The 16,626-nt window shown below is 35.8% G+C and overlaps 1 protein-coding gene across 2 annotated transcripts in view; it reads right to left on the bottom strand.

Moving 5' to 3' along the window:
- SNX7 (sorting nexin 7) overlaps positions 1–16,626 on the bottom strand; it is a 98,371-nt gene that overhangs the window by 41,597 nt on the left and 40,148 nt on the right. For both annotated transcript variants that reach the window (XM_068540386.1, XM_068540385.1), the window contains exons 5-7: positions 15,937–16,135; positions 11,220–11,419; positions 8,122–8,208 (exon numbers count right to left, since the gene is read on the bottom strand). In XM_068540386.1, coding sequence (XP_068396487.1) covers positions 8,122–8,208; positions 11,220–11,419; positions 15,937–16,135 — 486 coding nt within the window. The remainder of the gene's footprint in view (positions 1–8,121; positions 8,209–11,219; positions 11,420–15,936; positions 16,136–16,626) is intronic.

Raw genomic sequence — 16,626 nt, 5'->3', positions numbered from 1 at the left:
TGCTCACATCAGATATGCTGGCCTTGGAGGATTCCAAAAGAAATAACTAAAAACACATTTTTTGGGTCAAAAATACATTATAAAAAAATGTGTTGATCTTTGAAATTATTTGGAATATTTTTACCTCTAGTCCTTATTTATTAGTTTGTTCCTTGTTCCATATTAGATTTAAGATGGCTTCCAAAATTATACTCTACAACTAGTTTAAAGGTATTAAGTGGATAAAGACATTAGCACAAAGGAAAATAAGAATAGGGGAATAACAAGGTAAAGCCAGGGGTGAGTTTGACACATAAAAGACATTTGCCAGATAGAAGTGGATCAGAAATGGGGTTCTCAACAGTCTAGAAACTAATGTAAAGAGTGGTATAAAGAGTGGGATAGGAACAGGTATAAAACCCAAGATGTGTACACGCTGGAAACAAGCTAACGGCTCAGGAGAAATTAAATCCCATTGTTGGTGCTGAGACATAAATGAAACTTTCCTCAGGGGTCCTCATAAAGGAAAACCAGAATGTAGTCTGTGCTATTGATGCTTATCATAAGGGGATTTATGGTTCTCTTCCTTAAAATGTCCCTTATTACAAATCAATGGTACAATACCAAGTGTTGTTTAGTTAAAATAATTGTTTAGAGTCCAAAACATAACTTTTTAACAGTCAGTATAAATTCATATACATTTTAAATTATCTATTCAATTGCCTAAAGTGACCAGGTGGGGCAAGTGGGAGTGGTCACTAGTCAACTCAAGATAATTGATGCCTTTTTTTTTTCTTTTAACAATGTGAAAGTCTAACAAGCAGGATTACAGTTACCATTTTCCAAACCTTAATCTAGAAAAATGAGTCATCCAATATATACTTCAAATACAAAATATTTACAATCTAACACTGGTTAGGTACTGCGCTAAGAGTTTTCATAGGCTGATTTAACAACACTCTAAGGAAGATATTACCCACAAATATTATAGTTGAGGAAATTAAAGCAAGGAGAATGTAAGTAACTTGTCCCAAACTACAAAGGCACAAAATACTGTGGTTGAAATTACACGCAACTCTGCAATTGGGTTTAAGACCTTATATTAAATACTTTTCAGATACTGCTCTACTTGCAATGCCATGAGACAAATAACAGAGGGAAAAAGTAACCTGGTAAAATCCCAAATAAAGACCTCCCCCCCCAAAAAAATAAATAAAAATAAACACCCCAGGCTCAACAGACTTATTCATAAGGTAGACATGATTTTTTGCTATTTAATCAAAAATTATTATCCTTTACAAGTTTATATAAATAACAGCACATGGATTTTTTTCCAACCACTTGAATGAATGATGCCCTGAATGAGAGGCCTGACTGACGGTACGGAGGGAGAGGAATTCTAGGCACTGCCTGGATCTTTGTTCTGGAACGAGAGGCTGCTGAGGGCTTTGTTGATTAAGCGTCACTCATTCACCCAGATCCCCACCCAGTGGTGCGTCTACAACTCCAATACACAGGTACACTGTGTATGTGAGGCACATATTTATTAGCTGTTTACCCAAAATCCATTCCCCACTCTCCTTCTTACTACATGAAAGAGCTCCAGTTTTTTTAGGTATTTGCATCAGAAGGCAGTTTGTAGCTGGTCCAAGTCAATTCTTATGGTCACATTCCCACTCCAAGCAACTGGCTTGATCATGGACTTTTCAGGACTCTGGCCAATGAGATGTGAGGAAAAGTCTGCTGATACCTTCTAAGATAAACTGATAAACGGAAACATACAAGAAGAAAGTCCTTTCTCCTTCCACTGGATAGCAGCATGTCCTTCACTGCTGTGTGAGTGTGTGTATATGTACATGTATGTATCTGTGTGTATGAGAAACACATATAGATGCAAACAGGCAAAAAAGAAGGAGAGAAATAAAAACAGATACTAGAAAATGAGGCACATAGAAAGGAATAAATTTGTTAAAAAGTCAGGGGAGAGGTGAGACAACAAATATCTGAGAAAAGGTAGAGCCAACCTCTGCTGCCACCACAAAAAAAAAAAGCTATGTCAATATTATCATTTCTTTAAAGCTTAAAGAGAAGGCACTCTTGCTTTATACATCATTTAGTACACTATCAAGAACACTTGAAGATTAATAACCACAATTTGAGGATGGGAGTAAAAAACTGGTTCAAAAATAGCAACTCACACAGAGCAAGGACCAGATTAAATAAATTTGGTATCTGTTTGTATCTTCTGAATGTGGCTATATGCAAATCCAGACTATAATGATCTTATGAAAATGCATTTTTTATTTTTGTTCACATAAATATACTGTTAAACAGCTATGGCATTATATCCAGATCCAACTCTCAGATTCCATGCACATATTGCTAAATGTCAAATGTATTCATATTCATTTATATTTTAATGCTGCTTTGAGTGGCAAACTATAAATCATCCATTCAAAAATAAAAGTACAAATAAAATGGATATGCAGCATTATTTAGCACCACAGATGAACTTTATTTATCTTACAGTTAAACAGTGAAGTGAATAAGCATTTTCAAACAGAAGCTCTGACTCTGAAAACTTATAACTAAACTGCAAAAACCACAAGTTCCTCCAAGTATCTGAGTTTTCCTCAAAATCTCAGTTATTGTTATACCTTCATCTCCACAGACAGAAATTTCCTTACTTTGATTGAATATCTACTTTATTGAATCTCTTCTTTATCAGAGCATCTAACACTCAATCTCTCTTAAAATGTTTTATTATCTACAGTTACCTTAATTTTTCTGTATCAAGCTGTTTTTATAAATACCTCATAAATGGAGAAGTGGTTAAAAAAGTTGAATGACCCTAAATAAATCAGTTTAGTTCATCTTATTGGTCCAATTATTTACCACCAGCCGAAGCTATATAAATTCTCTTTCCTTCTCCTCACTAGCCATCCGTTCTTTGATTTCTATTGTTGGAATATGCCAAGGCTCAGTCCTATTAAGTCCTGGGACCTCTTTTTTTCATCCTTTAGTGACCTCAACAAATGTCATGGCTTTAAATACAACCTATCTGCTAACAACTCCCCCATATATATCTCCGGCTGGATCCCTCCCCTGACCTCTGGATTTTTATAGTCATTTTCATATGTGACTCCCTACTCAACACCTCACGTGGGTATCTGATAGGCACAGCAACTTTACACATTCAAATCTGATTTCTTCATCTTCTCCATGTTCTTCCCAAACCTGTTCTTCCCAAAGTCTTTGCCATCTCAATGCCAACACTTAACTTCCAGTTGCTCAGTTCAAAAACCTTGGTATAATCCTTGTTCACTCACAATTCATAGTCTACCAAATAGCAAACAGCTCTCTGTCTTCAAAATATCCTCAGAATCTGACCACTCCACACCACTTCCGCCCTGGTCCAAACTATGATGTCTCACTGGGATTGGAAGAGCTAGTCTCCAGCTCTGGCCTTCTCCCAGTCCATACACACTCCACATAGACATTATCTTTTGTCCTTCCCAAGCAGAGTCATCGATTTAGAACAATTCTGAACATGTCACTCCTCTGTTCAACTGTTATCTTCCTATCTCGCTGAGACCAAATCTTATAAGGCTCTACATGATCTGACCCCTGGCGACCTCTCCGACCTCATTTCCCACAACTCTTCTGCTTCCTCATTCCATTCCAGCAACACTGGTCTCCTTGCTTTTCATGAAACATGCAGGCATACTTCCACTTTGCAATTACTGTCCCCACTGCCTGAAATTTCTTCTGCCGGGTATTCATGTAGCTCAAGACCTCACCTCTTTTGGGTTTTACATAATCACCTTCTCGGTAAGACCTTTCCGAACCTCTAATTTTAAATTGCACTGCTCCCCAACACTACCTCTTCTCCACACTTATCACTATATGACAATACACTATAAATTTCAGTTGCTGCTTATTGTCTCTATCACTAGAATATAAGACTCATGAGGGCCTTTCTTGACCACGGTCTCCCTAGTGCTTAGAATAGCGTCTTTTATATGTTAGGTACCTAAAAACATTTGTTAAAAGGTTTTCGTTGAATACTTCTACCTTAAATGCCATCTCATCGTGACATAAAGTCACACATCTCCAATTTTCTTCTTCCTCTTATATGCTATAGTTCAATTTGTAAAGCCACAATCTGCTTTCCTTACAATCTAGAAATGTCAAGGGTCACTAAGAACTTGAAACAAGGGCCACCCTCATTCTTTAAGTGCTTCAGATTCTATCTTCCACCTACGTCTCTCTCAAATTTCTCTTCTCTGCAACTCCACTACCACCTCTTCAGTTCAGGCTCTCGCTGAATCCACACAGTCCAAAGGAAAAAGCCCATATTCCTCATCCTGACAAATAAGGCTCCTTTCCCATCTGACTGCGGTCCACCTTTAGAGCCATGTCCCTCAATTCTCCTGCACCCTGCTCTCTACACATCAACCAGGGCTCCTCAGTTTAGCACACTTTTTTGAGCCTTTACTACTTTTCATAATATCCACTCACTAGTCTTCAAGGAACAATTCCTTACTCATTTACAGGACTCATCTCAAGTATTACTTCTGTAAAGCCATCAAAATAACAGCAGCTAACAACCACTGAGTGCTTTCTATGATCCAAATAATTGACTTGCATTGTATCATTTGATCCTTAAACAAGCCTATTAGAAAGGTACTAACAATGTCTCCCTTTATATATACATGATAAAATGAGGCTTAAAAATGTTAGGAAATGTGTCTTAATACTTAATAAACAGATAAGCTAAGATTTGATCCTAGGTCTATCTAATTCCAAAGCCTAAATGACAAAACTCTAAATGAACAGCTGAACTGACCTTCAAATGAGTATTCTACAAGTCTTTACTGAGTTTAGGTCACTTCGAAACAACTGATTTTATTGTTGTGAGATAAGAAGTACAAACCACAAACTCTAAGAAGCAGGCACTTTACAGCTACCCAGATAATAAATCAAGGAATTCGCTATAAAACATTATTTTAGTTTGCAGGAAAACACATAATTTTTGTGGGCATATTTGTGTGATAAGAAAAAAGTAATAATAATGTCATAATTGCCAATTTACAGCATATACAAAGTTGCACACAGGCATGGTAAAAGACAAGAGCCTTGTATTTGCATGCCATGTAGCCCACCTGATAAAGATCACCTGATATGTCTAACATGACCTCCGGAATGTTACATCAGTGCTCTACTTCTACCCAATAATTATAACTACACTAGTGTTTGCCCTTCTTGGTAGAGCTTCATTTCACTGACCTTTGCATTATGAGTTGCTTTGCCCAGTTTGCATATAACTTCCCACCCAAAGGTGCCTTTGATGGAGCTTCTGAAGGCAGCCCCAGCAGGTCTCCATAGAAATGGCCCCAGGGTTGTCTCCAAAGTGCCCTGCTTGAGTTGCCATGGTAAACAACCAGGCTAGATTGCTCTATTCAGTTCTCTGCCAGGGTCTCCATGGTGACTGCAAAGGAGGGCTCCTTAGAAGGACCTCACAAGGGCACGTTTCCATGGTGACCCTATCCTGCATATTTCTAAGCAACTTCCCTTCGGTTGTTCTGCAACCAATCAGAGCAGGTTCATTTTGAAAGTAACCCTGGAAGGTTGCTCCCAAAGATATCATTGTGACACACAGTTATTTGGAAGTGAGGTCTGTAAACAAACTGCTTGAAAATGTAAATGGTACCATTCACAAATCATTAAATTAGTTCCTATGCATTTTAGGATCTGTTTTTGATGGGTAACAAAAAAATACTTGTCTCTGTTTCAAACCTTAATAAAAATTATCTTGCAGAATATAATGCAGATAATTAAAGTTTCAAATTTCTCCAATCTTACAACATAGCAGCTAACTAGGTAAAAAATACTTTATAGTGGACATGTCTCACACACACACACACACACACACACACACACACACACAGACACAAAATGAAATCCAAAATACAGATGGATCATGAGGTTATAATGAGATATCAAGGAAATTTTTATAGAGCAAAAGACAAAATATTTGCAAGTCAAATGAAAAGAAAAAATGTGTTTTTTAGTTGAGTTGGGAAAGCCTAGCCATATTTGGGCCTAAGCTATTTTTTCCTGTGTTTTTGTGGTTGGAACAATCCCAACTACTCTTCCTTTCAATTTAAAATACGAATATAAGCCATTCTGAACAGATGCTTGGTTTTTAAGCCATTTTACTATTCTCCTGAAACTTTAAAATACTGTACTTTTCCTAGTATTTAGTCAAGGGCAATATTTTATCTAATCACAAATTTCAATATCCCACAAATTTAAATATCTTTAGAAATTATTTAACAAATAAAAATATGCTACAGTTCCAATGATACAATTATAATTGTTGTACATGTGCTCACCCATCTCTATTCATTCCAGTTGACTTTTTAGATTAAAAAAATATATATACGTACATATATGTGTGTGTATATATATTATATAAATATATAATATATAAATACAATATATATAAATGTGTATATATATTTATCCCTTACTGTATTGAGAAGGTTAATCTTGGATTTCCTCTTTTTTCTCCTCATTTTGAGGTAAAAGCAAGAGCTCCCCCTCGACCACTAGTTCCATTTGTTCTACATTTTCTGTTAGTCTCTCTCACAGATTCCATTCTCCTACTCCGTCCACAGCAGCCCACCACTCCCCACTCACACTCCATGCAGAATAAATTTGAGTTTGAAAAATAAGCATAGTTAAGAAAGGTGAGGATAATTCATAATCACTTTTTAGTGAAATCTCAATATTTTACACAAAGTCTGATTTTGTAGAGACTTATTGCTTCAAACGTTCAATATGTTTTTATGAAGCCAAGCAATCACTGCAAGTTTCATTCATTCACAATATTTATTGAGTAACCACCATGTACCAGGTGCTGTTCTCTGGGCTGAGAACATTCAGGAAACAATTAAAAAATTCCTACCCTCAAGGTGTTTAGATTAGCGACAGGGAGAGAAAGAGAAAGAAAGATAATACAAAGAAAACCAGTAAGAATATCATCTTTTGTGTTAGAAAATTATTAAAGCTAGAGAGAAAATTAAAGAAGGGAGGAGGGAGGTTAGCTCCCAAGCCAAGTTGGGATGGGCAGCAATAATACTATGGATTAACGGGGCGGGGGCCGGGAGGGGGCGTGTTTCAAGGACTCCCCCATTCACCTGACATAAGTGTACTCTAAACCCTTAAATTAAAAATAAAATTAGGAAAGTCTCTTTCATAGCAAATGTAATAAAAGTTAACAAAGTAATGAGTGATTTCTCCAACTTTTACACTTGCTCTCTGAGAGGCAGCATGGTCTGAGGAAGCCAAGTGATACTATTACCTGCAGTCCTACTTCTGTTTCAAGAACTATATAAATTTGGGCAAGTTACTCTACCTTTCAAGCCTCTTCCTCAGTTTTAAAATGATAACAATTCTGATCTGATAGTATCATGACAACATGCAAAGACAATAAAATGTAAATGCTAAACTATTGTGGGTGAAAATATAATGTCTGAAAATTGCTTTAGAATACTTCAGGAAAAAAAAAGTGAGAAATAGCCAGGTGAAAAAAACTGGGCAAAATGCTGGGAATTAATGAAGCCCAGTGGTGGGTAAATGAGTTCATTATATTATTAGATTTTTTTTATGTTTGAAAATTTCCATGAAAAAAGTATTTTAAGAAAAGGATTAAATTTGAAAACAAAGATACTTCCTTTGTAAAGATTTTTACAATAACTAGAAAAAAATGTATAGGAACACCAACTTACCTTGTACAAATTTCTTATAAAACTAGTAAAAAGTAGATTTATTCACTGAGTACTTACTAACCTTCTGGAACAATGTTAGGTACTTTTTTCCATACTTTCTGTATTCAAGCACTCTAATTAAAAAAAATTAACTTCATACTTTACTCATTGTAAGAAAAAATATAAGACAGAAAGGCAGAAAAGCATTGTAAGCTTACAGACTCACCTGGTACTCAATGTATAATCGATTTTTGGAAGAAATTCTAGTATCATTTATTGAATGCTTAAAAACAAGCATGTAATGGAGCTAATACAAATTTTAGACAATCAATTCTACGTGATTATAACAAGAAATTTAAAAACTTACCAGATCAGTATCTGCCTTTTTAGAGGTCAAAGCTTCAACTTTGGAATCCAGTTCTGCCTGTATTTGATCTCTTCTTTTCATGACACCCTTCATATTAAAACACAGGAATGAAATAGGTTGTACTTAGTTTTAATAATCTTTGCATAACAAAAATATACATTTGAGAATATAAATACCATCTCTTCCCCAAGCCATCAGTCATCTAGGGGTGTAATGACTTAAAAACGTTTTTTAATCTCTAAAAGCTAAACTGATAGCAAGTATTTAAAAGAAACTTTTTCATAATCTTTTATTAGTTTTCCCAATGTACATCTTACTGGTTTAAGTACTTTATGTACAAAATACATATGTTTTGATGGTGCACTCTAGGCATGTACAGTTCTTCAAAAAGAGCAAAGAACAAAACAAAGGAATAAAAAAGTCAATAGGAGCACTGAAAATACATGCTATGGTATAAACTGGCTGCAGTTGGGAGGGCACATGGGCTACACATCTGAAAGTATCTACAATCAGCCCTCTTATTGGACTCCAAAGGCATAGTTAATCAAAGTCAATTACAGTGGGGAATCAATATTGAAGTGTGCATTCACATCTTAAGATTTTATTTTAGCTTAAAATATATAAGTATTAACCAATTAGCCAAGACTCTGAGGAGAAAGCATGGCCTCTGCTCTGACTGAGAGGAGTTCCATCTTGTTTTCTTGAATAACCATGATTTCATGTTTCAATTAAAACACCCTGGTGAAGGAATTTGAGTGCAGAATTCATCTACATCTTTTAAAATGTTTTCTAGTCTTTTTCAATGTCTTTCCCTTGGTGACTCACTTTTCTTCCAAGACAGTCTTTGTAGACACCAAGATTCTTTTTATTTGTACTCATCTTTCACTGGTTTCCATAGTATTAATTAAATAATGAAATTGTAATAATGAACACAAGTGGCCTAAACAGTTCAAGGCAAAAATAAAACTAACTCTGGGTAAGCAAACAGTTCAACCAGGGAGAGCAGAGTTGCAGGACATACAAGAGAAGGGCCTTAGTGAGGTACAGGTCTTTTGGGTGTTTTCAGAGGAAGGGAAGAACCTTAACCACAAATCAGTTAAATGAAACCAGATAAGCTGGCTCTATAGTATTTGAGAGAGTATCGAGAGGAATTAAGGATAAAAATCATCCTGAAAATGACTCACCCTGGTTTTGTGCCTGGTGGAATCACTCTTAAAACGTTCAAAAGAGATGAACATTTCTTTTGTTTTCAAAGAAATGAATAGAAAATTCAACTAATTATCACAAATTCTTTTATATTTACTTCAATGTTTAATGGCCATTAATGTCAGGAACCCCTTCCTTTCTCTAACTCAAATGACACATACTATAATTTAGTCCCATTAATTTTAGGTATGTTTCCATAAATATGAAATATTGTGCTTCATATAGGTAGAAATATTTTAAGTAAGAGGTGGCTTCAGAAGACAACTAGTAAAAACTGCACAAATTTCATCATTTTGTCAAGGCATGTATTTTTCATTATTTTAGCTCACATTGAAGAAAATATTCCAATATAAAACAGAAGCACAACTTCAATATAAGTGCTATTGATTATACCCTAGAAACCTACAAAATAATACAATCAAATGAGGACCTATAAAATAATTCAATTCCGGTTGCTATTATAATTTTTCCACACCTTTAATAATACATGATTTAAATTGCATAATTTCCATCTTGACATAAAGAGCAAAACATCTAATTAAGGGAAAAAGAATATAATATTTTTAATGATAAAAATCAGATCTCTTTGAACAGCCACACAAGAGAGAGATCAATAATGAAGTAAACCAATGGAATGTAGCCAAGGAAATTGATGGAGGCAAGGAGGAAGCACCTCAGCAGTGAAACATTAGAGGACTCTTCCTCTAAGAGTGGGCCACTCTTCATCGCGATGCACGGGCCTCTCATTATCGCGGCCTCTCTTGTTGCGGAGCACAGGCTCCAGACGCGCAGGCTCAGTAATTGTGGCTCACGGGCCTAGTTGCTCCGCGACATGTGGGATCTTCCCAGACCAGGGCTCGAACCCGTGTCCCCCGCATTGGCAGGCAGATTCTCAACCACTGCGCCACCAGGGAAGCAGGCAGGGTGTGTTTATGGGAGGATCACAACAAAGTCAAGTAACAGCAGAAATCTGAAATACCTACAAAATATTTAATGATTCTGTGAAAGGAAAACCTAAACATGATAAACACGAAAGAGGCAGATATCATGCTAAAAGGCTAAGGGAGCTTTTCTTAACAAGACAAAGTAAAAAAAAAATTTAAATCCTCCCAAATCAAGAGTACATGAAAACAGAAACCAGACATGGATTCAAGTCTAAATGGCAGAAAAAATGGACTGTAATTGAATGCAAGCTGACTCCTTCCCCTACTGTCACCCTACAACACCGGAAAGCTGAGGGTATCAGTTCAACTGCGCAAGGTATTGTGAGCAGAGAATAATACTGGATGAAAAACATTAGCTTTGCAGATAGCATTGCTAAATCCCAAATATCTGGAAACCGTAACTTGAACTGAGGAGGTTAAATGCAAAATTCTGATATAAGAGGAATAAAAGCCTTTTCAAATAGTGAAAGAAACATGTTAATTTGAAGGATTTCTTTTCAGAAACACCCAGAAGACAGAACAAACATCAAGATCCTACTCAAGTACTTTCTACATAATGACACTAAATATATTGCTAAATCAAATGTACCTAGAAGCAAGAAAGCAACTCTTTCATGAAAAGAAATTTCTAAAGTGCTGAAAAATTTTAAAGTAAAATTTTAAAAGGCTGGAAAAGTAATCATACTCCCTATGTAAATCTTGACTGAGGATGCTTCAAATCTATCTTATAAACTGTTGTTGCTGCTGTTGAAAATTCCTGCCTTTTATTAACATATTCTTCCACTCATCAATTCATTCAAGCAGTGAACAAATATTTATGAGCATCTACACGCAAAGCATCCCTCTAGGATGGGAAGATATTGGTGAACAAAAAGAAATAGAAACTGCCTTTATAAAGCGTATAATCAGGTCAGGAACTAAGGTAGAAGTAAAATTAGGTGTTCTTACCATTAACATTTCACTATAAAGCACATACTCATGTACGACAGGAAGCAGGGCCTCTGAGAGTCCAGACATCCGTTTTTCAGTGGCCTTACAGCATTTGTCAATGCAGCTGGCAACACCTTTTAGAGTATCAGCCAGATCTTCTTCTGATGCTGACCACAGAATATGAATTGGGCCATATTCTTTCATTTCATCAAAATATTCTAAAAAAATAATAAGTTCTTCAATTTACAGGAGTTTTCAAAATCCCTGTATTACAGACAATAAGAAAGGACCTTATTTTCTCATTGTGCACATGTTCTGTACATGAACATAAGAATATGGATATCATCTTTCATTAAATTGACCTGTCATCCCAAACTGCTTAACTGGTCCTTGAATGAAAACTTTCCAAGTGTAATCAATAATAACATGCTTTTTCATTCTCAAAAGTGCCCTGGCTTGGGAGATAAATTATACGATCACTGTATCTATCACAGACTTCTGCCTACCAAACAAACTATACCTGAATATCTCATAGGCAACATGACCTAAACAAAACATGTCTTCTTTTTCCTCTTATCCTGTTTACATATCCTCTTAATGGTAATTGCTTCCAGAGATCTAAGCAAAAAATGTGGGGTCATCCTAGACCCTAGACTCATACCTGCACAGAGCCAGTCAGCAATTCCAATATTTCTAAATCTCTATCTATCTATCTATCTATCTATCTATCTATCTATCTATCTATCTATCTATCATCTATCTAACCATCCATCCATTTACCCACCCACCCATCTACCCACCTGCCTACCCACCCACCCACCTCTCCTCACTTCCACTGTCATCAGCATCTCTAACCTGCACTACTGTAAGGGACTTCTAACAATTCTCCCTCTTTCAATTTTTGTCACAGTATATGAACATTGAAGTTTCTTAGCTGAATTAGAAAGTCCTTTATGATCAGTCCCTACCTTGCCTCTCCAGGTCTAACTCCTCAGATTCTCCCCCAAAGATATTTTAATTCAAGCCAAAATAACTGTCATTCATGAATATCTCATGATTTCTCCTAACTTAAACACTGCATGTATCTTTTAGTCTTGCCCTCTACCATTTCTATCATCTGACAAACTACTTCCAATCTTTTAAGTCCTAACACAAACAAATCTCTTCTGTTTCTGTTCCAAAGGCTTCTTAGATGCTTTGTCCTCAATGAGTCTATTATAATTTTATACTTCTATTAAAGCCTATCATAATTTAATACTTCTATTACCCCACTTTATTATAACTGCTTGCATAACTCACACACTCCTAGGCCATATGCTCCAAGACTCAACTCGGCAGTCTTTTTATTTTTGTAATCTCAAAGCCTAATACATAATGTATTCAATAAATATTTTCATATCAATGAAAGAATGAATAACAAAAGACTATTCAATGCTTGATAAGACAAAATTTATCCAAAAATTTGGATTTCATTTTAAAATCTGAATATTTTTATATGTTTGCTTTCACACTATCAACTTTTAATGACAGATGGCTTTTTATGGTAGAGAATGCATGAGTAGTGAGTGTTTTTGGTCTAATATCCATATAAATACAATTAAATTCTCTATATTTAATCATCTTACTAGTCACTGGGGTTAGCTGAAATATGTCATATTGCTCTAAATTAAACTTTTTACTAAGCTATTACAATTTCAAAAGTTTCTATGATCAAGTAAACTAAAAAAGACTTTAAAAATTTGAAAAAACAGAAATATTAGTTGTCACCTAAGGAAGATATTCCATTTCATGACCACTAGAGCCCTTCCAAATTGCATCCTCCTGATCTAGGCCTATCTTTTATTTTAAATAATCGCCATACTAAACTAATATTTCTAGAAAATATTCTCCTTTATTTCTTTTCTCAATTTGTGTATATATCAAAGTGTGTCATTAACCCTGTGTAGTATTTATTTTTATATAATAGAGCTTCCCTGAAATTCTAAAACTGTGCTTATACAGCACTCAAATCACTTCTGTATGCAAACACTTAATGAGCTGCACTGTAATTTGTCCGTTAATATATCTGTTTCCCCAACTAAACTGTGAGCTCAAAGACAGGTACTATCTTAACCCTCCTTCAATCTTTAGCACAAAGGAGTAGCACAACATGTGGTCAATACAAATTTGCCTAATAAATTGGGGAACACAAATCAAAATCACAGAAAAAAACTGAATAAAAGTAAATCAAAAGGGAAATGACTCGTTATGACCATCAAATTCTTTATGATTTAAATATGAATGAAATGCCCGATATAGCCCTATATATTCACTCCTTGAAAATGAGAGCTCAAATTTATAAAGTCTACCACAAAACCCACTTTTCATTTTGAGCATTTCACAAATATTAGAGTATATCAAATATTTTAAAACTAGTCCCTTGCGCTGGCAAATATAAAGCATATTGATATTCTACAGAAATCTTAAGTGTCAAGAGTTTCCAGGGGCCTCTATGAATTGCTATACCACTTAACTATGCATCAAGAATCTACTTAATAGACTTGGAATCACAGAACCTAGTTAGAACAACTGGCTTCTTGACATTAAAAGAAAAAATGACAAATGGTAAATACAAAGGCAGACCAAGAAGGCACAAAACAAATTATTAAACTATATTTAGTCACCACAATGACCTCACCAAGTCAATACATAGGAAAGGAAGTTAGAGAAAGGGCAATACACACTCAGATATAACATTTTTTTCTATATCTCTTTTAATAACCAATCAATTCTTGATAAAGCAGATTTTCCTACTACCAAATCTTATGTTTATTCATTTATTTTTTCAATCATTGAACAGATTTTAATTGAGCATCTACAATGTGTTAGGCGCTATCTAGATACCAGAAATAAATCAATCCTTTCCCCTTTTTGTCCTGATGGAACTTACAGTTTAATGCGGGACACGGACAATAAAGAAATAAACCATCAATGTAGGGACTTTAAGTAGTTCATCTCTAAAACCGATTTATATTAGGAAATATATTTTCTGAATTAGTCATCTATTTTTAATGTAGGTAAATGCAATCAGAAAATTAGCAAAAACTCATCATGGAATTAGAAAAAATCATCATGGAATAAATTCTTTTTTTTTAATATTTATTTATTTATTTGTTTGGCTGCATTGGGTCCTAGTTGCGGCATGCGGGATCTTTAGTTGCGGAATCTTGAGTTGCGCGGCATGTGGGATCTGATTCCCTGACCAGGGATTGAACCCAGGACCCCTGCATTGGGAGCGTGGAGTCTTAGCCACTAGACCACCAGGGAAGTCCCATCATGGAATAAATTCTAACTTGAAAATAGGAAACAGGACCTATTTTCCCATTTATAAATCTCTGACATTGCTTGGACAGGCCTAATGAGTACTTGTCCCCCCATATAAAAATCACTAGAAACTGTGAAAACCCTATTTCCTGAAACATCACTTCTTTGATTAAAACTATAGCCCATGTTGAACATTTGAGACCAACTACATCCAAAATATTAAGCTCTTTATCACTATTATCTGTAAATGGGAACAAGACAGCTAGTGATTAATTAAAGCAAATGGAAACCGGCCATGACTACATTCAAAATCATTTACGAATCAGAAATTTTCACAATAGATCTGGGAAGAAACCACACTTTGAAGGTGAAATTCTAACTTAATGTTGTGTGATTTCTCTATAAGGAGCTTGGAAGTCGCCACTTGGTCTTAACAAGAAAAATGCCAAGCAGATTGAAAAGCCAACTTTTTTTTGGATCTGTGAGAGAGGGGAGGACACAGGACAAACCACTGCCTGCAAGACTGGAAAGAAAGACACAAGGAATCTTGGCTTCCTGGAGCAGAGACTCAAGAGGGGAAATCACTTCTGCAACCAGTGCCGGGCGGTAGGGAGACTGAAACTGTCAATGATGAATTGCTGGAGGCTCAGTGTGGATAATTCAAAGAGTTGAAAACTCCAGAGGAACCCAGTCACCAGGGGACCCCACAATATTGTGAGATTTACCCCCAAAAGCTTACACAGTAAATATCAGATAAAAACTACTTCTGCTTCCTGCAGGGGGTGGGAAAATGAACCATTTTGAAATAGCCTTCTTAACAAGGCCTGCCCTCGTGGGAAACTAGTTAACCAGAGCATAACCTGCTGGGGTATTGTCAGAGCCTAACTGACCTGGAAGGGAAAGACCCAACTTGAGCCCACTCTGGCCATCCTGACCCAACTAAGAGCGGGCAGGAAAAAAAAACTGAACTTTTGTGAAGCTCACGGTCCAGAGGCACAGACTCACTAAAGGACTGAGCCCTAATCACAGGCCTCTAGAACACTTCCTCTCCCCAACACCTCACCACCACATTACTAAAGGCCTGTTTACTTTTATGAGTACATCATGTTCGGCTACCAAGAAAAAAATTACAAGACATACTAAAAGGCAAAAAAACACAATTTGAAGAGAGAGCAAGCATCAGAAACAGATGTGGTAGAGATGTTGGAATTATCAGACCAGGATTTTAAAACAACTCTGATTAATATGCTAAGGGCTCTAATAGATAAAGTAAACAGCATGCAATAACAGACAGACACGGTAAGCAGAGACAGAAATCCTAAGAATGACCAAAAAGAAATGCTAAGTTGATGTTGCCTTACCACACCAGCAAATGTAAAGATCCATCAGAAATCAAACAACTTCGAAATCACATTTCAGTGATTCTACATACCCCTTTCCTCCTTGTAAATTCTCTGAGATATTTTATCTATCAAGTTTATTTTCTGGCTAAATATTTCAATAAAGTTATTCATTTCCATGAACTCCTCGGGGCGGCTTTTAACTCCTCTCATTGATAATGCAACCGCTCTGACCGTCTGCCCCATCCTGCTGAGTAATCCAGGCCCTTGCTTCTTGTGAGAAGAGAGTTCCTACAAACAAAAAAATAAAATATTCGTGATGAAGCACACAATGATATTCCAAGCCCCAACAACAAAAAAGAAATCTAATTAGAAGAATAAAATAAAGATAATAAAAATGTTTCATATACGTCATTTTTTTTTTCATGTTAATTTGAAGCAGATGAGTTTAGGGTACAGTTCTTTCTCTAAATCTCAGTCTCCTTGATAACATTCCTTTTCAAAGTGCTCATGTAAAACATGTTTCCTCAGAGCATGGATCTTTCAAAGAACAAGGTTTAACAGAGGGAATCACACTTAAGGAGATTACTGGAGAAGATAAGAAGGATGATATGAGATGAAATCCATATTTTATAACAGGAATTTAATAGAAAAATGATTGAGAAAAAGATTTCTTAGGGTCTAAGTATAACTACTCCCTGGCAAAAAAACCTGGAAAACATTAATTCTTTAGTTATAATAATAGCTAGCATTTATTAAGACAATGTTGCAGGCACTATACT

The sequence above is a fragment of the Eschrichtius robustus genome, chromosome 3, assembly GCF_028021215.1.
Source record: "Eschrichtius robustus isolate mEscRob2 chromosome 3, mEscRob2.pri, whole genome shotgun sequence".
Classification (NCBI taxonomy): Eukaryota; Metazoa; Chordata; class Mammalia; order Artiodactyla; family Eschrichtiidae; genus Eschrichtius; species Eschrichtius robustus.
This window is presented reverse-complemented; position numbering and strand designations above follow the sequence as displayed.